Below are 21,615 nucleotides of genomic sequence, written 5' to 3' on the forward strand. Positions count from 1 at the left end.
CCCCCAGAACGGCCTCCTCCACAGATTCCCCCAGAACGGCCTCCTCCACAGATTCCCCCAGAACGGCCTCCTCCACAGATTCCCCCAGAACGGCCTCCTCCACAGATTCCCCCAGAACGGCCTCCTCCACAGATTCCCCCAGAACGGCCTCCTCCACAGATTCCCCCAGAACGGCCTCCTCCACAGATTCCCCCAGAACGGCCTCCTCCACAGATTCCCCCAGAACGGCCTCCTCCACAGATTCCCCCAGAACGGCCTCCTCCACAGATTCCCCCAGAACGGCCTCCTCCACAGATTCCCCCAGAACGGCCTCCTCCACAGATTCCCCCAGAACGGCCTCCTCCACAGATTCCCCCAGAACGGCCTCCTCCACAGATTCCCCCAGAACGGCCTCCTCCACAGATTCCCCCAGAACGGCCTCCTCCACAGATTCCCCCAGAACGGCCTCCTCCACAGATTCCCCCAGAACGGCCTCCTCCACAGATTCCCCCAGAACGGCCTCCTCCACAGATTCCCCAGAACGGCCTCCTCCACAGATTCCCCCAGAACGGCCTCCTCCACAGATTCCCCCAGAACGGCCTCCTCCACAGATTCCCCCAGAACGGCCTCCTCCACAGATTCCCCCAGAACGGCCTCCTCCACAGATTCCCCCAGAACGGCCTCCTCCACAGATTCCCCCAGAACGGCCTCCTCCACAGATTCCCCCAGAACGGCCTCCTCCACAGATTCCCCCCCCCCCATAACGGCGTCCTCCACAGATCCCCCATAACTATGTCATACCCAGCCGCGTCAGCGGCTCATATGGGAAAATCCAAGCAAATAGACCTCTAGCACAATTCCCTTTAAAATATCGCATTGCATATCGTTATCGCAATTTTTAGGGCCCTAATCGCAAACGCACAAAATTCCCATATCCTGCAGCCCTAGTCTAAACCCAGTACTGATCTATCAGCCACCTATTTATACTGGCATCCTAACAATCTTCTAACCCCTAGGACCAATGCATTTGCTTCTGTTCTATACAGTGCTTATTGAGCACTGTGTATGTGAAATCAGAGAAGTGGTAGAAAATGCTTTTCTGAACTCCGGATAAGTCATCAGTATCAGATCCGCAGGGGGCCGACTTTGAAGAGAAGACTTCTCTTTACTGTTTACCTGCTCGCCTTCGCAACCGCTGTGGTGAGCAGGTGTAATTACAAGCCGTCCAATTACTTCAATAGGACGGCTCTGTCATAGTAAGGAGCGGTCTCATAAAAGTGAATGGAACGGCTTACTTGTAATTACACTTGCTTACCGCTGCGGTTGCAACAGCGAGCCGGTAAACAATGAAGAGAAGGCAGAATTTTCACAGAGCGCTGCCTTCTCTTAAAACATCTGATGGGTGGGGTGCCAGGAGTCGGCCCTGGCTGATCTGGTATTGATAACCTATCCCGAGGATAGGTCATCAATATAAATAAAGCTGACAACCCCTTTAATACCACAAATGGCCATTATGGCAGCCAGGATAAGGCAAAGGACACTTTTGCATGGAATTTTCTTTAATTGTTCATTTGCTTCTAAATTGTCCATTAAAATTCCCTAAGATTTTGTTGTTGTAGTGTCTGTGTAACTTCTTCACATAGTTGGCTGTCCTGCAGCTTCCGACTTAGATTTAAAAGAGAACTGCTCCTAACTCTGACAGCTCTCTCTGCTCTCCTCCGTTCTTCACATAGTAAATGAGATAGCAGCAGCAGGGAGGGGAGGAGGTTGTCCATTGTATCACACTGTAGATACGGTGCTTACACAAGGCAGTCTGAAGGTGGAAGGGATGAATGATGCAGGCTGTATAGATGTTTAGAAAGTAGAGCACAGCCTGCAAATTCTTCAGGAGGAGTAGGGTCGCACACGCCTAAGCATCAGTGTTTGTCAGCACAAGGGAGAGGAGATCTCTCATGAGCTGTAGAAGGAGAAATCAGTCCAGTAATGAAGCTGTGCTGATACATGAAAACGAGCAAAGGTTGCAGCATCCTGGACACACAAATCCAGCATGAAAATGCACATGAGGGTTCTGAAAAACAATAAACGAATGACAATTGCAGATATTCATAGCCTTTAAGTGGATAATAGCAAAATTTTATTGGTTAAGACGTCGCCTGTGTTCAGACCTGTGTGGGAATAGTGCTGAAGGGAAAGATTGCAAAATTTTAAAGAGAATTTCCATTGTTTGACCTCTTGTCTCTTCTGCTCATTGCAAGCATACATTATCTCCCCACAAAATTTCATTTGCGCACTAAAGAGAGTGGCACTTTAGGTCTCTATAGACTGGATTTGTGAAATACCTCAATAGCATAGTTGCCAACTGTCCTGAATTAGCTGGGACGGTCCCTGATTTTCAGAGACCGTTCTGGCAAATTCGCTCTGTCCTGGCCTGAAAATGGGAGGGGCTGACACAAACCCTGCCTATATGTGGTTGTTTTGGGGCGTTCCTGGGGGCGAGGCTTATATGCCCCCATTTTAACAACTGAAATTTTGGTATGAATGCAATAAATGTCTATGTTTTTGTCTATGTGGAGCTGTTGGTATGGCTGAGCTAGTGTAGATAAAGAACCCGATTACCCCACAGAAGCAGGTCCCTCTATCGGTGCCAATGAATATTAGAAGAAAGCTTGTGCAGTGGAGTGTGTGAGACCTCAGAACCCCTTCTCATAGCCTTGTAGTCTGGATAATAATGGGGCAGTTCATGAGAGAGAGAGAGTGGTCACTATTATTCCGTTTTACACTTCATTTGGCATCTGTATCCTGGTTTTACAGATTGGCATTTTACATTTGTTCCTGCTTATTGATTTAGATCAATTTACTCCCCTTTCCTAGGAATTTGGTGGTAGAATCCCCCCATGATACTTCTCATTTTTGTTTCATGGCTGAGGTCTCCGCATAATCCATCTGGCATCAGTTTCCTTCCTTCTCCTGCTTGTCTACTTCATTTGGCTCCCTGCCCGCTGCTTCCCACAGCTATTCCTTGCAGGATAGAAATGAAGCCGAATGTCAGTGTATGATGAGACTGGATAGGGGGTTTTACAGCATACAGACGGCAGCCCCCTCCGCCCTCTCCTCTTCTGACCACATCACAAATGTAACCGAGGCACTTACTTTTCTTTATAATTCAGCATAGTGGAATTAGAAAGAATCTGGTAAATAATTTATAACAATATTTCACTCATAAGGGACATGTAATAGTGTTTTTTAAATTGTCGCATTGTCGGTCTGTGCGTCATGTTACGCGGTATTAGAAGCAGTATCCTCATGCTAACAATACCCGGTGTAATATTAGACTACACCTCAAGTGTAAGAGTCCATCTGATGACCGTCCACCTGCAATTTATGTGAATGCATATTTTATTTTATTTTTTTACCCCAGTTCACATGATCCGGAAAATAATCTGCATGGATTATTGTCTGTGCTGCAAATTAGCAATGAATGGGGCAGGTCCGCAGTGCATCACTGCAGATACACAACAGGTATCAGGAGTGTCAGACTCAGATTTCTGCCATGGATCATTAATAAACATGTGTCAGATTTTCCATAGGCAAAAATGTAGACGTAAGTAGCAGTTCGTTACGTTCCAGCTGCCATTTTTCTGAGGCGGTTTACAAAAGAAAGTCTGCAACCTAATTGATTGCTGAGGGCAGCTCCGCCATTTTTCATTTGCACTAGTTCTGATGCCTCCTACTGTGTAGGGGTCGCTGTAGAGATACGGCACCACATTGACAACACATCAACCGCGGCAAAACTGCTAGATCAAAGAAATAAACTGCTGTGGGAAAACTCATTGTGGTGCTGCATATGTAAACTGTGGATTTTACGTATTATTTTTATAGTCTGAGGTTTTTGAAGTCTATGGGGGACTGAAATGTGACCTACGTGAAATGTTGTGCTTATGAAAATCTAAGCAGCCGGAGGGGTTCTTTGAAGCTGGGACCCCCCCTTTTTCATAAAGAGGTTTAAAAAAAAAAAAACTCGCCCCTCACCAGTTGTCCGATTCTGGCATCAAGCTCCCTTTTTCTCCGCTTTTGTCCCCGATGCCACTGTTGAGGCCATTGATTGGCCACCAGAGGTGATGTGCATGTAGACGGCATGTCACACGTCTGGTCCATAGGGGACCCTGATACTGGAACTGTTGCTTCGGTGACAGGTTAGATTTATTTATTTTATCCCCTGTACCCTACCTGGTCAGATGAAGCAGGGGTCCCGGTCTCTGGGAAAATCCCTTTTAAGGGCTTTTCAGGTATTGGGTAAAAAGCTTGAAGCTTTGCTACTCACATTCTTTGTTTCAATTCCTGACTATTGTCAGCATCTCTGCTTACACCCAGAGGTTTTGTGTACCTTCACTGAGGCTCTTGCATCCAAGCTGATATTGAGTGTGGGTGGTGCAGTAGTCCAGGGCAGCTGTATGACCCCTGGCGAGTATCATGCACTCGTTCTGTTAGTTGGAATGGTTTAATAGAGGTACACTGTAAAATGGGTTGTGATCATGTCCAAATGACCCTGGTTCATGGCTCACCTTGCCGCTCTGTGAGCATCCCATGATCGGGCCCGTTTTTTTTAGCTTTTGCATGTAAACAATACATTTGTCCATTCGTGAACATCAAGCGGAGATCCAGCAGACTCCTGAAACATGACACAGGTGCATTTGAAAACGTGGAGCATAGTGGGAGAGACTTGCTGAGAAAGTGTGCCAGGGACATTTTACACCCGCCTTGACGATTTTAAAGGAAAAAGGAGAAGAATTGGTCAAATGCGTATTTGGTACGTAATATTGGGGTAGATGTACACAAACTGTTAGGTGGCATAGGGAAGACAGAAGTAACTAACGTGCCTAGTGAACAGCAGCTAATTCATTGTGCCTTGTGCTCCATTTTGATTTGGCACAGTTTGCTCCAGTGAAGCGTTCGGCAGGAATGATAAATCTCGCTGAATGTCACTAAACACTAGAGTAGTCATATCAATTAAGAAGGTGCTGCTTGTAAATGTCTTGCCTCTTGTAATCATCTGCCTATTGTTATAGGTTCTGCCAATGCGGTGGCTGTGCTCCAGCAATAGAGATTACCTTTTAATACAGTGGATGCAGCAGTTGACTAGCCAAGCAGGGATATCCTCCGCCGCAGACATCCTCTCCTCGTACAGAGCCCAGGTTCAGGCGTAACAGGATTAATCTATAGAAACGCTGCGTTCTGTGCACCGTATGGGACGCAGGATTCATCCAGTCTGTCAATCACATGTGTAATTACACCTGAAATTGTAGAATTATAAAGCTCTTGAATACAAGTGGGCTGATTAATTGATTTTTTTTATATGCATGCCTTGAGCAGGCTAATAATTGATTGTAGCAAGCAACAGTGTGCATATATTTACCGCTACCACTACTTGAATTGGAATATTTTATTGTATGTGTGTATATATGTGTGTGTGTGTGTATATGTATGTGTGTGTATATATATATATATATATATATATATATATATATATTTTTTTTTACAGGATTTTTATTGATTTAGGTGGGGTCATTTATTAATGTTTTTATTCCACTTTTTGGCATATTTATGTATTATTTAGGTGTTTTGTGGCAAAATCTGCGACTTTTCCCTGCTCACAGCAGTTGTGCAAAGTGGTGGAAAAAAAGCAAGGAAGGGGGTAGGCCGCCAGTTTTTGGCGTGGAAAATAACCTTAAACGATGCCAGCAAGGGAGCTGCCGTATCTTAAAGCATGTTGCATGGCTGGCGGTAGCAAGCGCCAAACATAACGTTGGTGCATCCCTCGGCAGCTTAAAGGGTTTTTAAGACCAAATTCATTGAGGTCAAAATCAGTCATTGCTAATATCTTTAGTGACCTTGCTGCACATGTATTTTCTCATTTGAATAGACCCCAGAGTTTCGCAGAGATCGCAGGGTTTATCAGTGTCAACCAAGAAAAGGGATTAAACCGGAGGAGACTGGACACAATCCTTTTAGTCCATTTAACATGAACCTGATTGTTATTCTCAGCTTTTCTACTGAAATCCTTGTGAGCGGGTTTTCTGACTCCTAATATTAGGTCGTTAATATTTTAATATTGCCCTGCTACAGTTCTCCATAGTGTCACACACTGAAAGCAGCTTTCATATGGAGCTTATAGCAGTGGAGGGCTCCAGCAAGGAATTGGATGGGTTATGTTACTTTCATATATTGAGTCAATGAAACCCTAGGAATGCATGATTTTTATTTTTATTTTTTTATGCGCTGTGGAAAATATGTAGTCATTCATTCAAAATGAGGTGTGGGAAACCGCCAGCACTTCAATCCACCTGGACTGACGGCATCACACACGGCAGAGAGGCACCGCTGTTGGGAGGATGGAAAGGTAAGTGTTCTCTGTCCCACAGAGCTGTCCCTTGAATGCCTACATACTAGACCTTAATATGAATGAATGCCTCCATTTTGGCCACAGTGCATTAGCAAAACCATACATTCCTTTGGGGAATGCGTGATTTTACTAAAACACACTGCCACCAATGACTGTTTTTACACCATAAATAACGCTGGACCACCAATGATTATTAGTGAGCCACAGCGCAGGCACCAGTTAGACAGGGTTGTCTAGCCGCGTCAATCAAAAGAGAGGGAGGAGTGTACTGAGCACCAAGGGGCGTAGCAGTGCTCCAAGAGCTACGCTGGCGCCTCAGTGCTCAAACTACCTAATTTGCCTCATTCATTCTTTCCGTGTCCATTCAGTTTTTTTGTGTGGACCGTATACGGAACTATTCATTTCAATAGGTCCACAAAAAAAAAAAAACAGAAGGTACATTCTGTTTCTGCATGTCCGTTCCGCAAAATAATAGAACATGTCCTATTATTGTCCACATTACAGACAAGGATAGGACTGTGCTAATAGGGGCCAGCTGTTCCGTTCCGCAAAATCCAGAATGCACCCGGACCTCATCCGTATTTTTTGCAGACCGCAAAATACATACGGTCATGTGCATGATGCCTTAATCTAAAAGTAATGATATCTCCACAAAGCTGCAGAAAAAAAGAAAGATATTGTTTTCATCAGCATGATAAATATGCCTGGTTTGATAGGGTTGGTCATGCTGACAGAGGCTTTTTAATGACTGCTGCACTTGAGAAGCCACGCTTTGCTTTGAGTTTGTCAGCTTCGGGGCTTATTCACAGTCCTGACTTACTTATCATTACTTGAGGCTTCACTGATATTTCACTGATGAAATTTTTCGCCCCCGCCCCCCCCCCTTCTTTTTTTAAATTGGAATCACTGTCCGGTTCTTTTAGACTTCTGCCAGAGCCGCAAAGCGCTTTCATTTTAGCGATCCATGGGGGTCTTGCCATTTGTGGCTCCTCTGACATGTCGGTGAAGACTGATGGTGATTAATGGTGCATGCACCCTATAAATATTTCTGACGTCGTGTACCTGCACCATGGGTGAGATAAGTCTAGTTACACATTGCATTGTGTTTTTGCTATAAATTAGGAATTGATGTCTGGACCTTGTTTCATCTTTCTCAAGAAGCCACCCTAATCATTGAGCGCTGTATTAGCTAATGAGGCCCTTCCTGGGCCTTTCAAGGACGATCCACAGCTGCTTTTTGCTTCCCATATACTCGTTTATGATGATTTTCAGCCCACACTCCCTGCTGTCTATCGATTTTTTGCTCATTAATTGTGGGAACATCCTTTCGTTTGCTCAGATCCTAATGCATTTTATGACTTATTATCTCAAACAGAATCATTTTAATTTTATTTTTTTTCCCTTTTTCGAAAAGTTCTAATAAAATTACTTAATAATCAGATGTTAAATTACCAAAATGTGGTGATTAACAGAGAGTTAAAGAAGCCGTGGCTGTCTGGAGCACAGTCAGCGTGAAGTCAGATTAATGTACCGTATTGAGCAGGTTTCCAGCATGCTGGGCTTCCTTCTTGGAACAGAGGCCGTATATACAAGGGAAATCCAGGGAGAGTAATCTTTTCCTTTGTCTCTAAAATCTAAGGGTCCAAAGTCTAATGTGTACCTCTAATCTCATTTTTGGTTGTCCATTGCAGGAGGCTATTCTGAAGTTGTATGGTTTCATCCAAGACATTGCATGAGGCAGTATATTCTTTTCATGATCCTGTAGGTTCTATCAATAGGACAGAAATAAAATGTCATGTCCGATGAAAAGATATTGGACGTTTACTAAAACCGGGGCTTTAAATGCCGTTCTTAACCTGTCGCCGGCTGGCACCACAATTATTAGGAGGTGCCTGCCTCTTAATAATTGTGGAGCATTTGTGCAGGTCCATGTGCCAAAACCGAAATGTACACGCAGATTTCTGCTATAATCTATGCCAGTTTCCTTAGCCTAGGTTATAACAAATGCTGCCGGCCCGCTCCACCTCTACTTTTTGGAAAAATGGAGAGTCGGGCTCCAAACATCCAAAAAGTTGCTGAATTTTCCACAAGTATGGCGTGCACCAATCTTTTTGGCACAAGTTTCTGGCGTAGCAGAGGATAATAAATCTCCCCCCACTGTTCTACTTTTCACCATTTAATATATTTTTATAACACTTTTCTTATGTTAGCAGAGGATAATAAATCTCCCCCCACTGTTCTACTTTTCACCATTTAATATATTTTTATAACACTTTTCTTATGTGTTTATATGTAAGGTTATGTTCACATTTGTATTTAGATCCTTTGTTTGAGGTTCCACTGGCTTGTCCGGTGGTTTTCCTGGCAGGAACAACAGTCTCCAGCACCATTTTTCCACATTAAAGGGAACCTGTCACCGGGATTTTGGGTATAGAGCTGGGGACATGGGCTGCTAGATGGCCGCTAGCACATCTGCAATACCCAGTCCCCATAGCTCCGTGTGCTTTTATTGTTTCAAAAAAATGATTTGATACATATGCAAATTAACCTGAGATGAGTCCTGTATGTGAGAGGACTCATCTCAGGTTAATTTGCATATGTATCAAATAGTTTTTTTGACACAATAAAAGCACACAGAGCTATGGGGACTGGGTATTGCAGATGTGCTAGCGGCCATCTAGCAGCCCATGTCCCCAGCTCTATACCCAAAATCCCGGTGACAGGTTCCCTTTAAAGATATCTGAACCTTGACGGACCCCTTTAAAGTCAATTTGGTCCATTGAGTTTGACCATTTGAAATAGGATCCAGCTTTGTGGCTCTTTTATAAACCGAAGCCATGATCCAAGTGTGAACAGAGCCTCAAAAACATTGTAACAAAGAGATCAATGTATCTGGAAAAGAGATAAAGTAAGAGCTACCGTATGTTGTGTTCATAGTGTTTTAATAGTAATTTATTAGAATTTTATATACGCGAAACATCGTACTCTACACATCAATACATCTATCCAGAAGAAGGCAAATTTGAGACTATTTAAAAACATTCACCAAAATTGTATATTTATTTTTCGTTTTTATTAGGCACTGTTCACACCACGTTTGCTACAGTTGCAGATATCTGCCATAGACAGCCATTGCAAAAAAATTATATACCGTATTTATATGGCACTGTATACTGGCCAGGTTTATAAACCAAAATGAAACTGTTTTGGTTTACGTCCAGTCAATGGAAGTCTGTGGATATGTACAATATGGCATGTACTTTGGGAGACTTTCCTGAAGTATACACTAAGGCAGGGATGCTCAACCTGCGGCCCTCCAGCTGTTGTAAAACTAAAACTCCCACCATGCCCTTCTGTAGGCTGTCCGGGAATGATGGGAGTTGTAGTTTTGCAACAGCTGGAGGGCCACAGGTTGAGCATGCCTGCACTAAGGCCTCGTTCATACTTGAGTGAATCACAGATTCCACGGACAGAACGCCTAATGATTGAGTTTTAATGTGATTATTCCCACCGCGGGGCAGTGGAAAGATCATGCAGACATGCACCACTTTGGTCTTTGATGTGGACCAAACATGTCCATTGAAAACTATGGTCATGTGAAAAAAACTGTCCCGACACATATGACATCCGTTCTGTCTCACGGACTGTTGGTAGGAGGCGCTCTGGAATTAAATTTTCAACCTAGCAATGTCAATGGAATATGAATGACACACGAATGTCAAAAAACAGACACGCGTGATCTTTCCATGAATAACACACAGAGGGCCAAAAAACAGACACGCGGGCCAAACAGTTCCTCACGGATGAAACATGGGCGTCAAACAGACACGGAAATGTGAACGAGGCCTAAGCTTACACACCGAACTTCATGAGACAATAGTTTTGTTTTGTTTTTTAGGAATTTTAAAGTTTAATAGTTCTTAATTAGAAATTGTAGCACTTTTTCATTAAGACATTTAGATTCATTATAATAGAAGACCCCAAGTACAACATGACATGTTCTGCTCTCTTGTCCACAGGTACCGGTGCGTCCTGCATCTATCCTTTACTAGGAGCCACTCTGAATGGCTGGTATTTCCTCGCCACCGAAGTGGATGACATCTGTTATAATTATGCCAAGAAAAATGTTGAGCAGAATCATTTGGCGGATCTCATTAAAGGTATTTATCACGGACTTCAGATCTTCATCATAAATACTGCAAAGTACCTAACACTGACATATGGCTGCAAATGCTGTTCGTACAATTTTAATATGTATTAGTGTAGTGCAGAGGAAGTCGAATAACTGAATGCAAGATACATATGTAATGGGCTTATTTGTCTGCATTTTAGTTTCTTTACTTTCAAAGTTTGGAGTCACTTTAAGGGTCCATTCACACGTCCGTTTTTTCTTTCCTGATCTGTTCCGTTTTTTGCGGAACAGATCAGGACCAGATCTGGACCCATTCATTTTCAATAGGTCCTGGAAAAAATCGGACAGCACAATGTATGCTGTCCGTTTCCGTTGTTCCGTTCCGCATGTCCGTTTAAATATAAAACATGTCCTATTCTTTTCCGCAAAATTCGGATCCTGGTACAATACAAAGTCAATGGATCCGCAAAAAACGGAAGACATTCGGATGTCATTCCGTATGTCATCCGTTTTATGCGGAATCCGTTCCTGGAAACACATCACAAATTTTTTATTTTTTTTTCAAAGACATCCAAACAACTTTATTTGATTATTGAAATTTATACATGTTTCAGTTTTTTGCGGATCCGCAAAAAACGGATAACATACGGAAACATTTTCAGGAACAACGGATCCGTAAAAAAACGGACCAAAAATCGGGATATAGGAAAATACTGACGTGTGAATGTAGCCTAATTATTATTCTAGGAACTGAGCAATTGTATCTGAATTGCACCTTAAAAAAAAAAATACATTTTGTAAAAAAAAATAAAAAAAATTGGGACTTATACAAATGCTTGTTTGTGAGTCTCTCAGACCTCAGTTTTGTGAAAAACAGGAGGCTCAGGTGACGTGACTGGCTTGGCCATTGAAGAATATTCCATTTATTTGCCTTGGGGACTGTCCTACTTCAGTAAGTGGCATTCATCATGTAGAGAAAGTTAATACAAGGCACTTACTAATGTATTGTGATTCTCCTTATTGCTTCCTTTGCTGGCTGGATTCATTTTCCCATGATATTATACACTGCTCGTTCCCATGGTTACAGATCACCCTGCAATCCGTCAGTGGTGGTCATGTTCGCACAATATAGGATAAAGCACCAGCCTTATGTGCGCTCCCATGGTCCCGGCCAACAGAGAGGCTGACGCTTTCTCCTATATTGTGCAAGCACTACCACCACTGAGGGATTGCAGGGTGGTCTGTAACCGTGGAAACGAGCAGTGTATAATGTGATGGAAAAAATGAATCCAACCAGCAAAGGAAGCAATATGGACAATCACAATACATTAGTAAGTGGCTTGTATTAACTTTCGCTACATGACAAATGCCACTTACAGAAGTGACACAACCCCTTGAATATAAGAGTTTTTCTCATTTTTGTGTTCATTTTTCTTCCCTATTTTCCTGGAGCCATAACTTTTTTTTATTTTTACGTTCACATAGCTGTATGAGTATTTCTTTTTTTTTTTGGTGGGACAAGTTGTACTTTCTAATGCCACAATTTAATATGGCTTATAGTGTAGTGGGAAGCAGGGGAAAAAAAATCCAAGTGGTATTGAAAAAACAAAACAAAAATAAAATTCCACCAGTTTTACAGGTTTTGTCTCTGCGTCGTTCCCTATGCCATAATACTGGGTCATTACTATTACACTGAACACTGAGATATATATATATATATATATATATATATATACTCACCTAAAGAATTATTAGGAACACCATACTAATACGGTGTTGGACCCCCTTTTGCCTTCAGAACTGCCTTAAAGGAAACCTGTCACCATGATTTTGCGCATAGAGCTGGGGACATGGGCTGCTAGATGGCCACTAGCACATCCGCAATACCCAGTCCCCATAGCTCTCTGCGCTGTTATTGAGTTAAAAAACAGTTTTGAGTGATATGCAAATTACCTGATATGAGTCCTGTAGCCGGAGATGAGTCAAGCGGAAAGGAGCCCAGCACCGCCCCGCGTCCTCCGAATCTCCTCCTTGCTGGCTGATGTCACTGAGCTGGAGCGCCGAAATCTCACGATGCGTGAGCTAGCGCATGCGCAGTTTGTTCCCTGTGCTGATGCCAGCACAGGGAATGAACATGATGCCGACACTGCGCATGCGCTAGCTCGCGCATCGCGAGATTTCAGCACTCCAGCTCAGTGACGTCAGCCAGCAAGGAGGAAATTCGGAGGACGCGGGGCGGTGCTGGGCTCCTTTCCGCTTGACTCATCTCCGGCTACAGGACTCATATCAGGTAATTTGCATATCACTCAAAACAGTTTTTTAACTCAAAAGCGCAGAGAGCTATGGGACCCCTGGGTACTGCAGATGTGCTAGTGGCCATCTAGCAGCCCATGTCCCCAGCTCTATGCGCAAAATCATGGTTACAGGTTCCCTTTAATTCTACGTGGCGTCACTTCCGGTGCGTTCCACGCTGGAACGCAAACCGGAGGTGACGTTTTCCCCCGTTTTTTGGCGCTCTTTTTTTCAAACATTTTATGTACTTATACCCCCGAAAAGATGTATGATGTCATATGCTCCTGATGAAGAGGTTTTCTTATACCCCGAAACGCGTTGAGCAAGATACCTTTACCCCACCCTGTGGTTCAATAAAAGACGATTGACAAGAGGCTCGACTGGACTGCTGTCATTCCGTGAGATCTTAAAGGCGACCCAGGCGCAGGAGGTTATTCGGTGGGTGTTTTGTGCTTATCCCAGCCGGTACCTCCTGGGTGAAGGGAGTCAAAATTGCTTTTATTTTTAATTCATATGACATAATTTGACTAACCTCTAATTGAGTCTTTTTACATATGTACTAGTATTTCAATTTTAATATATATACACAAAAAGGGAAAAAAATCCTTTGAAGATAACAACCTAAGAAAAGTTATATTTTACATACACTTCTCATCAGAGGGATGGTGGCGCCTCTCCAAGGGGTAAAAAACTATTTTTTGTGCTGTCTCTTTAGTTAATTCTATGTGGCATTGATTCAACAAGGTGCTGATAGCATTCTTTAGAAATGTTGGCCCATATTGATAGGATAGCATCTTGCAGTTGATGGAGATTTGAGGGATGCACATCCAGGGCACGAAGCTCCCGTTCCACCACATCCCAAAGATGCTCTATTGGGTTGAGATCTGGTGACTGTGGGGGCCATTTTACTACAGTGAATTCATTGTCATGTTCAAGAAACCATTTTTCCAGTCTTCAACAGTCCAATTTTGGTGAGCTTGTGCAAATTGTAGCCTCTTTCTCCTATTTGTAGTGGAGATGAGTGGTACCCGGTGGGGTCTTCTGCTGTTGTAGCCCATCCGCCTCAAGGTTGTGCGTGTTGTGGCTTTTACAAATGCTTTGCTGCATACCTCGGTTGTAACGAGTGGTTATTTCAGTCAACGTTGCTCTTCTATCAGCTTGAATCAGTCGGCCCATTCTCCTCAGACCTCTAGCATCAACAAGGCATTTTCGCCCACAGGACGGCCGCATACTGGATGTTTTTCCCTTTTCACAGCATTCTTTGTAAACCCTAGAAATGGTTGTGTGTGAAAATCCCAGTAACTGAGCAGATTGTGAAATACTCAGACCGGCCCGTCTGGCACCAACAACCATGCCACGCTCAAAATTGCTTAAATCACCTTTCTTTCCCATTCTGACATTTAGTTTGGAGTTCAGGAGATTGTCTTGACCAGGACCACAACCCTACATGCATTGAAGCAACTGCCATGTGATTGGTTGACTAGATAATCGCATTAATGAGAAATAAAACAGGTGTTAATAATTCTTTAGGTGACTGTGTACAGTATGTGTGTGTGTGTGTGTATATGTATGTGTGTGTGTATATATATATATATATATATATATATACACACACAGGTTTTTTTCTTGTGTTTTTTTTTTTTAATTTGTTAGTTTTTTTTCTTTTCATTGCCATATTCTAACCCCCATAACATTTTTATAGTTATGTGTTATGTCTACGGCGCTGTGTAGGGGCTTAATTTTTGCTGGACAATCTGAAGTTTTTATTGATACCATTTTGGAGTATGTATGACTTTGATCACATTTTATAAAAATAATTTGGGGTGTGAAGCAATGAAAAAAAGACGAATTGGTCATTTTGATGTTTTTCACATTATGCTATTTGTATGGGATAAATATCTTTGTTTTAATAGTACTGATGTTTTGGGACGCAAAGTTTTTTGTTTTTAATTTTTTTTTACTTTTTTTAATTTTATTTAACTCCCCCTTCCCCCCAGGAGGCTACAATATGAAACATTCTTATTTCTTTTAGCTAGACTGTAGTTCATTTGTGGTCATCCTATGAAGGCCTGCCACGTGCTATAGGATCTGCAGCTCTTATTCACTGCGTTTCTTCAGTGAGACCTAGCGCTTTAGAAAGAAGGCACGGCTTCCCCGATCGCCCCAGCGATACTTTATTATACTTAAACTTATTATACTTTATTTGCGTCTTACTCATTTTAGGCTAAAAGTAATTTTTCAATTGGACTTTATTAAAAAAATACTATTACCGTATTTATTAAAAGTCTACTTTAGATTTCCATTCTCTTCCCAGCCTTTTAGTGTTGCAGATTTTGTGGTGCTTTCATTTATTTTATTTTTTTAAAGAATTTATCAAATTGTTGATCTGGGGACCCCTAAAGTTCCTGCATCTCTCTGATAGATTTGTTTTGTCTCCACCTACTAACGGCCTACTTCACCTGCACTGACAATACCCCTTTGGCTCAAATATTGTTTCCATGGACAGCTACCAAATTCAAATTCAACACTGGGAAGCAGCTCCAGACCCTTTACACCTACATGCACCTGTTTTTTTTACAGCCGTCCCAGACGTTTTCAAATCCATTGCAGTCTATGGGGCTATTCTAATGGCTGCTTTTTTTTTTTAACAGCCAGTGAATAGGGGCCCTAAAAACATAGGACATGTCCTATTTTGGGCCATTTTCACAGGCTACCAGACCCAATTGAAATCAGTTGGACTGTTTAACGGCCGCTTAGACAGGAGTGCACCCGTCTAACGACTTGTCTGTACTTGTTAAAAACAAGTACACTAATACAATATGGCCTTTTAGGGGTTAAAAAAAAAATCACTCACCCCATCCACTTCTTGCACTCAGTTTGATGACATCACCACTCGATCATGTTGGGAGCATGCAGTGATGTCATCAAGCTTAGAGCAGGCCCTTCACAAGAGAGGAGCGACTGCCTCTGTGTGTGTAAGTGGATGAGGTGAGTTGTTGTTTTTTTATTTTTTTTTTTTATATTATTTCTAAAAAGAAACATGACAGCTGAAGACCATTATGGGGGACATTGGGGGCCACTATGGAGGACATTACTGCTTGGGGCCACTACGGGGGACAGTATTACTGCTGGGGCCACTATAGGGTCATTACTGCTGGGACCACTGTGGGGACATTATGTATACAGAGGGCACGGCAGGGGTTGGGATTTTATAAAGGAAAAAAAAAGCCTGTGAATTTCATGGCCATGAAAAACGGATGCCAAAGCTGCCATTGGAAACAGACAGACAGAAAATGGATCGACACAATGGATGGTTGGAAAATAACCATGAAACAATGTGTCTGATTTTAATGGACTTTTTTTTCACTATTGTGTGCATGTAGCCTTAAAGGGGTTTTTCGACCTCCCCCAAAAAATGTGTGGCCACCAGGAAACCGCTTAAAACAAAGGGAAAAAAAACCCACACCTTTTAAACGCCAGCGGACAACTTACTTACCGGTACATCCAATCTGCCAGAGACGGGAACCTTGGTTCTTGAATGGAGGGGCTTTCAAATAGCAATTTATAGCTTCTTTATTTTATTTTTATTTATGTTTTAAGCAGTTTCCTAGTGCTAATTTTTTATAGATTTTATTTTTATATTTTTGTAGATTGGACAATACTTTTAATGTATCATGAAATAATGAGGCAACCGGTCCCTTATTTAGTTAGTAGAAATTACTCCCCCGTTCGGGAACCCCCTCTTTTAGCAAGAGCGGCTGTAAAGAGTGTCTCCCTCCCGCTCTGGAGGACCAGACATGTCCATGCATTACATGAACAGTCCATAGATATCAGTTATTATCCTGTAATGCTTTTTGTCCAAAGCAGACGGCCCTATTAATGAACCACGTTAATGTTCGCGATTATCTTTTTATAATGAGCATCAAAAGACAAAATGGGACAATCATGCCACATAGAAAGGCTTTGTGCGTTGTATGCGGTCCTCGGAACGGCAGGTTATGCTACAAATATATGTTTTTCTTTTTGTTATATTAAGAGTTATAATTAATGTAGAAATATATGGTAAGTGGCCCTTGGTGTTACCATGGAAACAGAATGAAAACCTCCATTGTTTAAGTCGCTGGCTACATTCAGAGCACTTCTCAATAGATTAAAAGGTTTAGATTATAAACTTGCCTCTGCTTTTTGTATTTTTCACACTAAAGTAGCTTATTAAAAAAAAATATATATCCCTTTAAAGTTCTCTACAGATGTGTTTTCTCCATGTGAAGAAGGAATCGGCTATGCAGTCTGCCTAGGGAAAAACTGGCAGAATGGGTCAAAATAAAAAGTTTAGAGGCTTTCAATTCAGAACTTTCATATGACACTGAAGTTGATTTGTCTCCATTTTGGCCCATTAACCACTTCATTACCGAGCGATTTTTTTTTTTTTTTATATATATTTTTTATTACTCCCCACTAGGGATAAGCGAATCGACTTCGGATGAAACGATTCGCATAAAACTTCGGTCTAAAAACCACTTACCGAACTCTGGTTTGGTTCCAAGGTACCATTTGGAACCGAACCCGAGTTCAGGAAATTGTTTTTTTTACAGTAAAAATTAACGAAGTCACGCAAGACTAAACAAAGTAATAACTTCGGCTCATCTGAGCCAATACATTCTAATACTGTGTGGAGCATCATGCGAAGTCGATTCGCTCACCCCTACTCCCCCGCCTTTCCAGAGCTCTAACTTTTTTTTTTTTTGGCTGGATAAATTTGTCATTTCTAATGGCACCATTTAATATTGCATATGATGTAGCGGGAAGCTGGAAAAACAAATGAGGTGGAGTTGAGAAAAAAAATATGTAATTCCGCCACAGTTTCATGGGTTTTGTTTTCACAGTGTTCTTTATGCTGTAAAAATATGTTCACTTTATTCTGCCGTTCAGTCCGATTACAGCAATACCACATTTGTATATGCTTTTTTTTTTTTGTGTGTTTCAATACTTTAAAAAAGTTTTAAAAAAAAAAAAAAAATTTAATGATTTTTCATTTTCATGACCATATTCGGGCTCTCATAACTAGTAATAGTTACATTTATGGAGCTGTGTGAGGGCTTATTTTTTGGGGCGATCTGTACTTTTATTGACACCATTTTGGAGTGTGTATGACTTTTTGATCACTTTTTATGAAGTGACAAAAAAAGGCTGAATTAGTGATATTTTTTTTTTTTTTTTTTTTTGTGTGTGACTGTGTTCACAGTACAGGATAAATACATTTATATTTTAATAGTACGGGCGTTTGTTTGGGAAGTGGCGGTGCAAATGATTTACGGTATTTTTAAGGCTACTTTTCACACTAGCATTCGGGGCTCCGCTTGTGAGTTCCGTTTGAAGGCTCTCACAAGCGGCCCCGAACGGATCCGTACAGCCCCAATGCATTCCGAGTGGATGCGGATCCGCTCAGAATGCATCAGTCTGGCACCGTCTGTCCTCCGCTCCGCTCAGCAGGCGGACACCCGAACGCTGCTTGGCCGTGTAAGTCAATTGGGACGGATCCGTTTGAAGTTGACACAATATGGCTCAATTTTCAAACGGATCCGTCCCCCATTGACTTTCAATGTAAAGTCTGGACGGATCCGTCTGAGCAACTTTCACACTTTGAATTTTTTCTAAAATTTAATGCAAACGGATCCATTCTGAACGGATCTAAGCGTTTGCATTATAGGAGTGGATCCGTCTGTGCAGACACCAGACGGATCCGCTCTGAACGCAAGTGTGAAAGTAGCCTAAGTTGGGGAAAGGGGGTGATTTGAATTTTTTTTATAGCCTTTCTTAAACTTAAAAAAAATAAAAACATTTTTTTAATGTATGCAGTACATACATTTCCAGTGAAATGTTCAAATTTGCCTCTCTAATGCATTTTGCTTATGTCTTTCAGTGGTTAAAGTCCCCCAGAAAACACTTCTGATGGATGCATTAAAAGAGGAGTCTGGCATCATCTATGACTTCTGTATGTGCAATCCTCCTTTTTTCGCCAATCAGATGGAAGCTCAGGTACAGCAGCATCATATTGCATTGATTCAGTTACGGATGTGGGGGAGTTTTCTAGGTCTAGCTGTCCGGATGTGCGGTCCACCTGCAGCCTCCATACTCCATAGCATTTTCCACTGCATCTCTAATTGTGCTTTTAATTTCAAGAGAAAGACGGCCAGGTAGCCTAGATTGGCTGCAGTAGTGAAGTACAAATCGACCAGCCTTAACAGTCAGGATAGGCATATGTAGTGGCCTCTGAAAACCATGTCCAATAGAGCATCTGTGTTATGTGCTGGAAATAGAAGTTAGATCCATGGAGGCGCATCACAAATTCCAAGACTTAAAATATCTGCGGGGTGCTATGTACCAGAGGACGTGTGCAGTCCTATGCCTGGACGGGTCCGAGCTGTTTATACAGCATGAAGGGGATCTGCACAGTGTTAGACCCCATTCACACAACCATATATTTGGTCCACGTCCGATATGCATTTTTTGTGCATTGCACATTCATTTCTATGGGTCTGCAAAAAATAATAACGGACATACGGATGCTTCCTGCATCCAAATGTCCGTTCCGCAGCCCGGCAAAAAAGATGGACCATGTTCTTTTCTTGTCTGTTTTGCAGACAAGGATAGGCATTGTTACAATGGGTCTCCAAAAAAACAGATGCAACACGGACGTCACACAGAACTCATCTGTATTTTTTGCGGATCCACAATTTGCCGACCGCAAACGACATACAGTCGTGTGAATGCACCCTTAGGCCTCTTTCACATGGGCGTGTTTTCCGTGCGGGTGCAATGCGTGAGGTGAACTCATTGCACTCGCACTGAATCCGGACCCATTAATTTCAATGGGGCTGTGCACATGAGCGGTGATTTTCACGCATCTCTTCTGCGTTGTGTGAAAATCGCAGCATGCTTTATATATTGTGGGGTTTTTACGCAACGCAGGCCCCATAGAAGTAAATCGGGCTGCGTGAAAATCGCAAGCAAGTGCGGATGCGGTGCGATTTTCACACATGGTTGCTAGGCTAGGTGACGATCGGGATGGGGACCCGATCTTTATTATTTTTCCTTATAACATGGTTATAAGGGAAAATAATAGCATTCTTCATACAGTAAATGAAAAAAATGTTTTACTCTCCTCATCCACTTGTTCGCGCAGCCCGGCTCGTTGTCTTTCTTCTTCTTTGAGGACCTGGGAGGAAAAGGACCTTTGGTGACGTCACTGTGCTCATCACATGGTCCATCACCATGGTGATGGACCATGTGATGAGAGCAGTGATGTCACCAAAGGTCCCTTTCCTTCCCAGGTCCTCAAAGAAGAAGAAGGAAGACGAGATGGGCTGCGCGAACAAGTGGATGAGGTGAGTTTAAATTTTTTTTTTTTTTAAAATAAATTTACTTAGCATTCTGTATGAAGAATGCTATTATTTTCCCTTATAACCATGTTATAAGGGGAAATAATACAATCTAAAGCACACCAATCCCACCATACCCGAAGAAGTTCGGGTCTGGGTACCAAACATGCCTATTTTTCTCGTGCGTGCGCTAAACGCATTAAAACTCTTTGCACTCGTGCGGAAAAATCGTGCATTTTCCCACAACGCACCCGCATCTTTTCCCGCGACGCCAGTGTGAAAGAGGCCTTAGGTTGGTGTTTTAATGTCATGGTTTCTCAGTGTATCTGTACAGCAGCCAAATACAGGGGACCATTTTAACACAGAATTAATTCATGACCAAATCTGTCTCATTTTGATATGTTCCGTATACCAGATCTGTGCACACTGAAAACTGTGCTGCACGAGATGCTCCTCGCTGATTTCCGCTTCCTGAGGTTTCCAAGGCAGCTCTTATTAACGGAAATGATTCTGTACTTCGAATTGCCCTGGAATAGTCTTCATGGCTAAAACATTCATCAGAGGAAATGCATCCGAATAGTGGCATAACCTCCATTTGATAGAATTTTTATGTGGCAAGTACAGCAGAATTGGGGGAAAAGGATACATTAGTGAGGCCGAGGCTCACAGTTATTTCCATATATAGCCTGCTTTTTACATCGCGACTCTGGAGGATTCAGGGTGCCACTCAGTGGCCAGCTGGTTCTAAGGGTTGCATTTACTCTGTTAAGACATATCATTGTATTAGGTCGATTAGTCAGAGCGATGAGCCAAAGGCCTCGACTATCAATTCATTTGTAATGATCATCAGAATGTTGGGGTATTCCCATCTCAGACATTGATGCAGATCGCTAGGATGTGCCATCAGTGTCAGATAGTTGCAGGTACCACCCCTGGGACCCACTGCTATCTCTAAAACAAGGCTTCCAAAGTATGCGGGATGCTCTCTCTAATTACCGCAATGCAATTTCCGAAAACCGCTAAGCAAGCACACTTGGCTTCTTTTGGAAGCCCTATAGCGGTGAATGGGAGCGCACCACACGTGCACGGCCACCTCTCCTTTTACCGCTATAGGACTGCAGGAAATGGCAGAGCCAGTGCTCAGCTATTTTTGGAAATCCAATAGCAGTGAATGGAGAGGTGGCCGTGCAATCGCCTACTCTCTGTTCACTTCAGGGGGCCTGTTCTGAAGATAGGGACCTGTTCTGGGACACGCTCCTATCTGACATTGATGGCATGTCCTAGCGCTATGCCATCAATGTCTGAGATGAGAATACCCTTTTAACCATCGATATAAAGGGAAATACTGAGCTAAGTTTGTAAGAATGCCTTGCAACATATTTATTATGTAGTTGTGGACACATGACAAAGGGTGTGCTTCGCAGGAAACA

At 42.5% G+C, this 21,615-nt stretch overlaps 1 protein-coding gene across 3 annotated transcripts in view; it reads left to right on the top strand.

The window, feature by feature from the left end:
- METTL16 (methyltransferase 16, N6-methyladenosine) overlaps positions 1-21,615 on the top strand; it is a 154,873-nt gene that overhangs the window by 84,225 nt on the left and 49,033 nt on the right. For all 3 annotated transcript variants that reach the window (XM_044286949.1, XM_044286948.1, XM_044286947.1), the window contains exons 4-5: positions 10,399-10,539; positions 18,727-18,842. In XM_044286949.1, the coding sequence (XP_044142884.1) occupies positions 10,399-10,539; positions 18,727-18,842 (257 nt within the window). The remainder of the gene's footprint in view (positions 1-10,398; positions 10,540-18,726; positions 18,843-21,615) is intronic.

Source organism: Bufo gargarizans, chromosome 3 (genome assembly GCF_014858855.1).
Source record: "Bufo gargarizans isolate SCDJY-AF-19 chromosome 3, ASM1485885v1, whole genome shotgun sequence".
In the NCBI taxonomy this organism is placed as follows: Eukaryota; Metazoa; Chordata; class Amphibia; order Anura; family Bufonidae; genus Bufo; species Bufo gargarizans.